This window comes from Nestor notabilis, unplaced genomic scaffold, assembly GCF_000696875.1.
Source record: "Nestor notabilis isolate BGI_N333 unplaced genomic scaffold, ASM69687v1 scaffold3340, whole genome shotgun sequence".
NCBI lineage: Eukaryota > Metazoa > Chordata > Aves > Psittaciformes > Psittacidae > Nestor > Nestor notabilis.
In genome coordinates this window covers 40,936-51,873 of record NW_009909537.1, presented here as the reverse complement: position 1 = coordinate 51,873, position 10,938 = coordinate 40,936, and the positions used below count along the sequence as shown (strand labels likewise).

At 40.3% G+C, this 10,938-nt stretch overlaps 1 protein-coding gene across 1 annotated transcript in view; it reads left to right on the top strand.

Moving 5' to 3' along the window:
• ENPEP (glutamyl aminopeptidase (aminopeptidase A)) overlaps nt 1-10,938 on the top strand; it is a 35,136-nt gene that overhangs the window by 11,976 nt on the left and 12,222 nt on the right. The window contains exons 4-8 of the mRNA XM_010009134.1: nt 691-811; nt 2,925-3,079; nt 3,676-3,789; nt 5,494-5,628; nt 10,390-10,455. Of these exons, the coding sequence (XP_010007436.1) occupies nt 691-811; nt 2,925-3,079; nt 3,676-3,789; nt 5,494-5,628; nt 10,390-10,455 (591 nt within the window). The remainder of the gene's footprint in view (nt 1-690; nt 812-2,924; nt 3,080-3,675; nt 3,790-5,493; nt 5,629-10,389; nt 10,456-10,938) is intronic.

Genomic DNA, 10,938 nt, shown 5'->3' with positions numbered 1-10,938 from the left:
CAGAGGTTCATCAGCCCAGCAGCAATCATAACTGTGACTGGGTGGCTGTATGGCCTGAGATCCCGGGCAACCAGACACTCAACCTGCATGGGCCAGCATGCCTAGGAAGACTTACAGATTTGGTAAACACACTAACTTCAAAGGGTCTGAGATCTTCAAGCATAAAAGGACAAGAGGAAATTGTGATGATAATAGACAGAAAAGGTAGAAAAGTTGAAGAAAATAAGGTGTTATGGGCTTCAGACAGATTTCAAGATAGCTGTGCTCCTAAAGATCAGTCTGATGGGATCATTCTAGATCAAGGAACTACTCAGAACAAGTGGATTCCCTTCCACTGTGCTTGCCCAGGCTTCCTTCTTGAGAAAACCAGGCCTTGGGGAAGGAGGGGTTAGTATGCATCAAGGCATTGCTCCAAGCTTGGCCACTGTGAGCTTCTGAACAAGGGTTTTGCAGGTTTACAATTTAAGCATACTGTGGACAGAGTGCATAGATTATGTTGACTTGGTTTCCTTTACATACAACATTTGAAAAACTTTGTGGAATCAATGTGTTATGGAACAGAGTTCAGTGTTCAGGCCAGTCTCTTAGAGAAAACCTGCAGTGTTACAGGTATGTGTGTTAAATGACTTTTCAATGCTTGGCACCTTCTGACTTCTTTTAACTGAAGATTTGTCACTCTGTGTTTTACAGCTGAGAGTTTATGCCCAGCCACTGCAAATACACACAGCAGAATACGCAGCAAATGTAACAAAAATTGTATTCGACTTCTTTGAAGAGTACTTTAATGTGAGCTATTCTCTTCCAAAACTAGGTGATTATTAATACTTACTTTTATTCATTTTATTAATTCATTGTAACAGTTATGTTTCTCCTTAAGGTCTCTCTGCTTTGGTGGAAAACAGCACAAAAGCATTTAGTTGCTAGCTGCTGCTATGATGTCAGGATGTTTTAAAACTGTACCATGTGGTTCAAGATGTTCTTAAATGTCACGAGGGTTGGTCTCAGTAACAGTTTTGTTACCAGTTCTCACCGTTCAGTTTGCTGAACTGAAGCACCAGTCCTGGTGTGGTTATTTTCAAGTGTCTTGTGGAAAATCAGGGAAGCATTGGTGTCATCAGCAAAGGAACATAATGAGCTAAAATAGAGCCAGAAGAAGTTTGAGAAAAATATGCACCACTTCCATGGGAACTTCTTGACAAAAGTCAGCAGTGAGATAAGTGAAGATGTAAACTGCCGGAAAGAAAGTCATACTATTTATTAACCTTAGTGCAAAGTGGGTGCGTATCCACTACTTAGAATGAGCGTGGTCTGGCATATAATTTGTTGTTTCTACTGCTGGGCAAAATAAAGACCCAAAGCTAAACAAGAGTGGACACACTATCAGATTTTGCCCATGGTTACAAAACAAGCAAAGAAAAAGTAGTCTAATTGGGTATCCTTTAGCTTGGGCTATTTGGACTCTGGATGTGATTTGGGCTATTTGAACTAATAAAGTAGAGAATACAATCGAAGTTTTGGAAATGCCCCCTCCTAAGACCTCCAAAGAGGTAATTCAGTTAGTTCATGAACTTAAAAGGATGGAAAAATATTAACCACAAACAAGTTAAGGCAATATAATGGGGAAAAACAAACAAACAAACAAACAACTTTGAATATGATTAACAATGCTATGCAAACCTTCTACTGGCTGCTCATACATGTACCTATTAGTACATATATGTACTATTAGGCTGACTTCTGTTACTTTAACAACACATTTTTACCTCTTCCTTTCAAAAAACATCATCTGAGTTTACTGAAAATATATGTTTGCATGACAGCCAAATTAGGGAAACCAGCTCTTTCATACACTGGTAACCCAGTAATAATTGAGACTATATCTCACTGTGCTTCATATTCAAACTTTTGTAAGAGTATGGATAGGGGCCTGTCTGCACTACAGGGTGGACTGGTAATCCTGGATCAGACGTTATCAGAGGGTAGATGCTCTTGTAGATTTTATACTGTTTCTCTCAGAATGTCTATTTGTTGGATAACAGATCTGGGTTTATGATGTTGTTCCCTCAGTATGAAAAGTCATCTAGATCAACCCTGATAAATCAAATATGTTTATGCATAATGATTTGTTTAAATATTGTGTTTCATGTTGATTTATGGCCTCTAGCATTGACATTCTCTTTGTGATTCCCTTTTTGACTGTCAATGAAGCCCTTGGCTGACTATTAGCTGTGATTCTGTAATTAAATTGTTTAAACTAAAATAAGAAAAATCCCTATCTTCTGTTAGCATGTGGTTTGTCTGTTCTATTCAGTTTTAAATCCACCTATACTTTTTTAATAACCCCAAATAATGTGATTTCATTAGCAGAAGAAAATGCCAGGCCAAGTGAACCCACAATTCTAATTTAAACCTGTATTGATTAATGGCCCTAAATGAGTGACCCCCACAAATTGCCAGGAGTAGAAGCAGATGTTGTTCACTACATGGGGGATTTACTTCAGTTAACATGTCAATAAATATTTTTCATACAACAGTGTGACAAACTATGACATGCCTCATTATGCTGCAAATAGTTTCAGGAGGTTTACTGCCTACAACACATCCCCAGACAATACTACTAATTTCTGGAGCCAAAATTAAATAATGTATGATATGCACGCTCTAGGAGGTGGCATACCATCACCTCGCAGGACAGATCCTCAGTAGTGCAACTGATCCTAGCTCCATTAATCTCAGTAGAGCCTTGCTATCAGCTGCCCTAGGCCAGTTCCCAGATTCTTAAACACAGATTACAGACTGCAATCTGCAGTGGTAAGCCAGAACCACAGATGGTAAGCAAAACAGGCTGTGAATACACAGAAAGGGGACCAGGTAAGTGGTATAAAGGATAGAGTGGTAATCATGTTCTCTTTCTTTCAATGTAGATAAAATAGCTATTCCAGATTTCGGGACAGGTGCTATGGAGAACTGGGGGCTGATCACATACAGAGAAACAAACCTGCTGTATGATCCCAATGAGTCGGCCACTTCCAACAAACAGAGAGTAGCTGCTGTGATAGCCCATGAGCTTGTTCATCAGGTATATTTTTACAACTCATTTTTACAGTGCTTCATTTTAATCTTGCAAATACTGTTGTTAACTCCATCTCAGGATCTTCTACACGTGCTCACAAGTTGATTGCAAAGTTTCACCTTAAAACAGTTCCCCATTAGAGCTTTACCTACTGCCTTTGAGCTCTTCTCTGGAAGTTAGATGCTCAGGTCTAGACAGTGAGCTAGTTTATGAAAATCGCTCTGAAATGTCTTATAGAAACTAATTTGCATGTGCAGATGTCTCTTTTGGGCAAACAAATAGGGACAACTATACACTGTACAGGCTGTCTGAAAGCATATTCTCATAGGCACAAATCATCAAATTGAGGGGAAGAAATGAAATATTTTCAGTGGCTCATGAATTATCAGCAATCTCCCCAGTAATATGTAATTTTATAGTAAAAGTGATGCTATAGCACAAGGTGAGGTCTGAATTCCTACTTAAACCCCAGAATTATGGTAATTTTTGTCTGGCAATGGGAAGAAAAGTGAACAAATGAATGTTATATGTGGAAATGTGATATATTACATGTACATTTACCATTTAGCTAACACTACATCTTTCGATGTTTATAATTGTAGTGGTTTGGAAATATTGTGACCATGGATTGGTGGGATGACTTGTGGTTAAACGAAGGATTTGCCAGTTATTTTGAGTTCCTGGGAGTAAATGCCACAGAACCAGATTGGCAAATGGTAATTATTTCTGTCTTGTGAAGTACTGGTGGGGCTGAGGGGAGCATTTTGGAAAGGAGTAAAAATTAGATAAGGATGATGAAGACTTAAAGTATATTTTTAGGAAACTAACATAGTGCAGTGCAACATAAAAAAAAGTTGTTTTAAGCTTCTCTACCTACCTATGTTATAGTTTGAGACTAGTCAAAGTAAACTTTGTAAAGTTTTAGTCTGCATGGAAAAGTCATCCTTTTTTAATGAAGTAGGTCAAGTGTTTGGTTATCATGGCAAATAATACCTAGATGGATTCTGGACAGAGCTTTAGCAATTTTGCAAGGTTGTTGAAAGGTCTAACACTGGAAGATGGAGATTCTCCCTTATTTATTTAGTTGGGCTGTAATGTTTCTTCATGGGACTTGTCTAAGGATTGGGAACCTGGGCCTGTCTCCACAGCTTGGGCTGTTTGTTAAGGAAAATATCAGATCCTCCCATTCAGCTGCTGCCAGCGTTTTAAGTGTCATTTTAAATGCCTCAGCTCAATCTCTACTCCACACAGTGCAAAAATAGGTAGTGACAGAGGATGGCCCTCAGCACTGGCTGTGCAGCAAAACCAACTCAAGTCACTTTAAGGGGGTTGCAGACAAAATGGTAACTGTAAATATGCATTATACTCTCAGGAATAACAACCAGAAGTGAATAAAGAGAGGCTTCTTGCTCTCTCCTTTCTCCCCTCCGAAACAGATGCGATGGCACATAACGTGCAACATTTCCCTCAGCTGTACAAGTGTAATGAGATTCTGGCTACTAGAAAATATATAACATATGCCAATGAGAGGAAGCAGGGTAGGTTTTGCAAAGGTTGACCCTGTTGTCAAAATCTACTCACCCCTTTGCCTAGTGACTTTAGAAGTAGGCATTGCTTACTCGGTGCTTCAGCTGCCTCCCTCCCTGCTCCCCATAACTCTCTCTTCTCATGTATGTTATGTGAGGCTGAGAATAAAATCATTCCTGGGTCACTTCTTTTACACTTTGAAGTAGAGGATCTGTTGTGCTACCTACAAAAAAAAAAAAAAAAAAAAAAAAAAAAAAATGGGGGAAGTAATAATTAACGAACCCAAAATTTAAAATACCATTTTGTACTTAGATAACATGTTCATTTAAGATCTAGAGCCATTTCAGTGTTAGCATTCTAGTGAGTAGTAGAAGAGGAAAACTAAGTAGAGAATTAGTCTTTTTCAGCCAATATGGATTAGGAAGTAAGGGGATTTTGACTGCAGGCCACTTAATTGTTTAGAAAAATAATAATTATAATTCCTTTAAAAAAAATCATAAACCTTGGGATGGGGAACCTGCATCCTTCCTCCCTCCTTCCCTTCCTCCTCAGCTCCATTTTTGCAAGAGGAACCCATAATGCTTTGCAGATATTGTCACACTGCTGAAATTGGTAATACAAATTCTTTTTTTTGCCTACTGTGTGGGGTTTTGTGTTATGATACACATGGGAAAACAGGATTTGAAAAATGGAAGTTATCTTAGTTAAGGAAAAAATTTATCCCTCCCCTCTCAGACATAAAGCAGCAGTTTGCAAGTCCTTCTTTAAAGGAGGCAAAATTTCATTCCATTTTCCTATTGCCTCTCCCTAGAGAAGCTGCAGTTCAAGCAATTTTGTGAAATTAGTCATATACTCCTGCCTTTGTTTCTATTCTAACACATTCTCTTTCTCAGCTTGAACAGGTTTTAATTGATGATGTGCTTCCTGTGATGATGGATGACTCTTTGCAGTCTTCTCATCCAATTGTGGTGGATGTGTCATCTCCATCTGAAATCACCTCTGTGTTTGATGGGATATCCTACAGTAAGGTAGCATACCCTCCTGGTGTGACTTTGGATGCAAAGAAAATGAGGGCTTGGGAGAGGAGATAAAGGTCAGGGGAGCTTATAATAATAGCTCCCAACCCACTTGGGCTGTGTCTGTGTGGATCTTTTTCCAGGACATTCCTGACTATTGTCAGTGATGATTCAGTCAAAAGCAACTGTGAGAGAAGCAGCACAGCCAGAGCCACCGTGCACCAAACCTGCACACAGACATGCACGGAAATCACAGTGTCAGCAGGTTCTGCCACTGGAGTTTTTGGTTTTAAAGTTATCCAAAACTACATACTAAGCACATCCTTCTCCCACCACCTCATGTGCTGATGCAGCCCAGTTATGTCAAGCCTCATAATCTAATGCAAGGGTAGATGATGCAAGGGAAGATGTGCAGGTGTCCTCTCTCTCACTTTCCCATCTCACCTTCGGGGCAGTATAACCAAGCAGTGAAAATAGCAAAGTAACTTTCTGTCTCATGTTGCTCCCAGTATCCCAGCCACTCAAGAAGCCCTATCAAAGATGGACTACACCAGCCTCTACTGGCATTGGCCCTAGACTGGGAGATAAGTTAGCTCCACATTTCACTGACAGCTGTGGAGTTCAGGACTGACTTGGAGTAATCTGTAGGCCGGGAGGTGGTAGTGGACACTCCATTAGGTATTTGCAAGCTTTATGCTCATCTTGGGATTGTTCCTATCAGTGGCGGTGGGGACCTGTGCCCATAAAGGTGCTCTCAGGAGCCAGCTGGAACTGACTGGATGAATACCTTGGGTTTTTCTGAGCAGCAAGACACCAGGATGCTGGTGCAATCCAGCTGCTGCTGTGACCAGGGTGCACAGGAGCCTCCTTCTGCCCACAGCCTCTAATAGTAGTAGCTGTGTGTCACAGTTTAAGCCCAGCCAGCAATGCAGAACCACGCAGCCGCTCGCTCACTCCCCCCACTTCTTTTCTCCCTCAGCTCCCAGAGGGATGGGGAGGAGAACCGAAAGAATGTAACTCCCATGGGTTGAGGTTAAGAGCAGTCCAGTAACTAAGGTATAATACAAAACCATTACTGCTACCAATAATAATAATAATGATAAGGGAAATAACAAGGGGAGAGGACACAACCGCTCACCACCCACCGACTAATACCCAGCCCGACCCGAGCAGCGATCTGGGCCTTCAGGGTAACTCCCCCCAGTTTCTATACTGGGCATGACGTGCTGTGGTATGGAATACCCCTTTGGCCAGTTTGGGTCAGGTGTCCTGCCTCTGCTTCCTCCCAGCTTCCCCTCCTCCCTGGCAGAGCATGAGACTGAGAAAGTCCTTGGTCAGAGTAAACATTACTGAGCAACAACTAAAAACATCGGTGTGTTATCAGCGTCGTTCCCAGACTAAAGCCAAAAAACAGCACTGCACCAGCTACTAAGAAGGAGAAAAATGACTGCTACAGCTGAACCCAGGACACTGTGTGGGGCAGCAGCCAGGAGCTCAGCACTTACAGAAAACTGCTTTGAGGTCCAGAGCATTAGAGAGGTGAGCAGCCATCCTGAGGATCACCATTTTGATGTGATCAGCTAGGATCCACGCTAGAAAGCTGAAGCCAGCTTGTCTCCCTCCATTGCAGATATAGCCAAAGCCATTTTGTCCTTAGGCAACCCTTAGACACGGAACAAAACATGTGTCCCCCAAAATCCCTGGTATCTAACCAGGGAGTCCCTTGACTCAAGGGCTCTGACAACACTGTTGCTTCTAGTTATTTTTTTTTCAGTGCATTAAGAGACAAGTCTGAAGAAGCACAGAGGAAACATCCCTGTCCCTCTTCCCTCTCACCACCATACATGCCACTAAGATGAGGAAGGAGCTGGGACTCTACTCACTCTCTCCTCAACCAGCCAACTCCCATGTTGCTTCTGAGCCTCATACACCATGCTTGTGTTGACAGCTTCTTGTATGAGTTGGTCAGTGTTTCCTATCTGATGCCATAACAAGTTTCCACTAAACACACAAAATCCACCATTATTAAATACTGCTTGTTGCTTTCCCTTCAAGCTCCAGTTATTGGCTAAGCATAAAGTATGTATTGCATTGACTTTAGCTTTATCTGTACTAGTCTGTAGCTGTAGATATTACTTTTATTAGCTAGACTTGATCCATCCATTTCCATCACTTTTCTGGTTTCAATTGTTAAATCCTCTATCCAACAATACAACCACTATTTATTGCATCATAAATGCCTCACAGTCAAATTATAAATTCTGTGAAAACCTGCATTGTGTAACACTGTTCTTAAATCAAGCTAACAAAAGTTAAGAAACATACAGAGCTAAATCAAATACTCTGGACCAAAATGTATTTTAGTGGTGATCTAAGCAAGACACATACTTTTGCATGGGCTGAAAAAACAATGGAGAAAAAAAATCCTAGCTTTTACTCATCTCTTTGTGCCTAGATAATTGCTACATGAACTCGTTTTTTTCTTTTTAAGTGAAAACACTTGAGGATTCGTGCATTGTTTGGGAACAGTCTGCTTGGGATATAATTTGGCTTGGGATATAATTTGGCTTGAATGAGAAAGTCTTCATGTAGATTTAGCTCAGATTTCTGTTGGTATTTACATATAAATGCGTGACAAAAATTAACTTGTTTCTTTATTTTGGCTTCTCTTTTGCATTTTTCTTATAAAAACAATCTCCTCACAATAATATTCATCACTAAACAAATAAAGCATGAATTGGAATGTTCTCTGTTAGTTTTACCAGAGCAATTATAGGGCTTATACAATCCTAAAACTCTAATGAAGTGCCTAAAGGTCTGGGGAGTCATTGCAGTATATTCTGTAAGGGAACTTTTAACTGTTGTATGATCAGTAGGGCATTATGTGCCTAGGAAAGCTGTACTAGAGTTGAGTTGGTGACTGCACAATTAATGTATATTATTTTTTTTATCTGCTCTTAAAAAGTAATTGCATCTCACCTCTTTTCCAGTTTAATCCTCTCTCTTAGTTTGAAAGACTCTATTAAAGTAACAATGAGATTTTTTTGTGTTTGTAGTTCAAACATTGATCACCTTTTCAGAAAAGCAGATACTTAAATTTAAGTTCTGCTAGAAATTTGCTTTTGGACCCCCACACTTTTGGAACCTCCCAGCTAAAGTTTAGGATTAAATGTTCCACATTTCTGCCATATACAATCTTGTCATATACTTGGCAATTGCTACAACTTTTTAGGAGAAGTTATGTGGGTGTGGATAAAAGACTCCCCCCACACATATCCCCATTAGTCAAGGTCAACCATTCAAATCAAGGTCACTTCCCTGAACCTCCTCATATAGTCGAAAGAAAGGAAAATTATTAAAACATTGGAGTTCCTATAACCAGTTATAGGAGTATCTGAGTTATTCTCAAATGCACTCCATCATGGACTACAGAGGAATAACAAAAACAGAGGGAAGGGACTGAAAAGTGGTAGTAGAAGACGCAAGGGGCTAACTAGACACTGCAATTTAAAGCAAAAGAAATCTTCACTGTTCCCAAATGCATGCATGAATGCGTATTTCTACTCTGACTTTTAATATAAATGGGATGGGACTGTCTATGAGAGATGATATCAGGTAAGAAGTGGCTGATAGACAAGGTCGAGTAGCTGAGCTACCCTAGTGCACACACGTGGCCTTACATGTATGACTATATTAATCATAAAAAGCCTTATGAAGGATATCTGTTCTAAATTTTGCTGAATCACTTTTGAACATATTTCATGGCAAGAGCACTAAATTACTGTATAGGAAAAGAGTCATCTGCTAACCACCTTGTCTCTGCAAGAACAGTCTGGAAAGCAGTTTGGGGCATATCTCTTCAAACACTCCTCTGCCATGTCTTCTGCAATCTAGTTGTTATTCTCAGACACCTAAATAGAGGAGACAGGATTTACTGAGAATTCACATAACATTCTTGTTTTCATGGGTCAACTGGATTTTTAAACCATTCATGGCATTAGGCTCTCAGCTGCCCTTTGATTTAGTTGGGAAAATGAAAATATGATAATCCTAAAATCGTATTTTGTGTTTTAGATTGGGTTTGCACTGCTTTTGTTTTTCATCATTTTGTGCCCCACTCTGTTCTTTGTTCCATGCGACTCTTCTGCTTTTCTCTCCTGTCTTCCCTTTGTTTCTTTCTTCTTTCAAGGTCTTAGTTGTTGTTTTTCTCTGACACACAAGTAAGTAAGTTTTCTGGTCCAAATTCTACCCTGCTTCAGAGGCCAAAGCTCTTACACCAGTCCTCAGCAATTCACATTCTAAATGTTGAGTTAGCATTCCCAACATGTAAAGGCCTAGACTTGCAGCATTTTTGGAGCTGTTGGACAGGGCTAGTTTCCAGCTGCTCTCTTTGAAGAGCAGCTTCTGAAGAGACTCTGAGGAGGACCCTTGTCCTCTTCAAAGTGAAACAGGGAGCCCAACTCACACAAACTGGTAGAGTGGCAAGACAGTAATCCCCCAGCAGCAGGGCTCAGGAGCCCTTCTGCTGGCACAGCTGAATGTGGAAATGCATGTCTGATCACAGCTAAAGACCAACTCTCACATCTAGAATTAAGCTCCAGCAGACAGGCATGCCACGCCATGAAGGAATTGGAAGAAATACTTCTTTCATCAGATGGACAGTTTCTATTTTTGCCTTTTAAAATATTCATCCACATGTTACTTTTAAGATTAATGGAAATCCAGTGTTAAACCTGTGTAGAATGATCTTCTCCCCTCTCCCTTTGTCCTCAGGGTGCATCGATCCTCAGAATGCTTCAAGACTGGATGACACCAGACCTGTTCCAGAAAGGCTGTCAGGTAAAGGTGGCACCAAAACACGTCAGAAATACAGCCTATCCTCATGTGACAGTAGTAAAACCATTATTAAAAAAATGAAAATCAGAGATCCTGGTAGTAGTAGCAAAAGTATGTAATGCATACTTCCCAAACAGAGGAAGGTTATCTACCCTTTACTTTGAACTGACATTTGTTGTCTTTGAAGTATTATAGCACAGGTTACCACATTTATTCTTACCTCCCTCCCTCCTGGAGAGCACATTTGTGGGGTACTACAAGACAGTTGTATTTTCCTTTATTTTTCCATTCATATATTCAATCAGTTCCAGAAGATGGGAAAATACAGCCACCTTGTCCACAAGAGAATAACACTTCCTCTCCACACAGAGCCTTCAAGATCATTAAAATAGGTAGCTGTAGCTAACAGTGAAACAAGTAGCACCATCTACTGACTAAATATCACCAGGATCCAGATAACGGCAGGAAAACACGCTTTAACAAGTC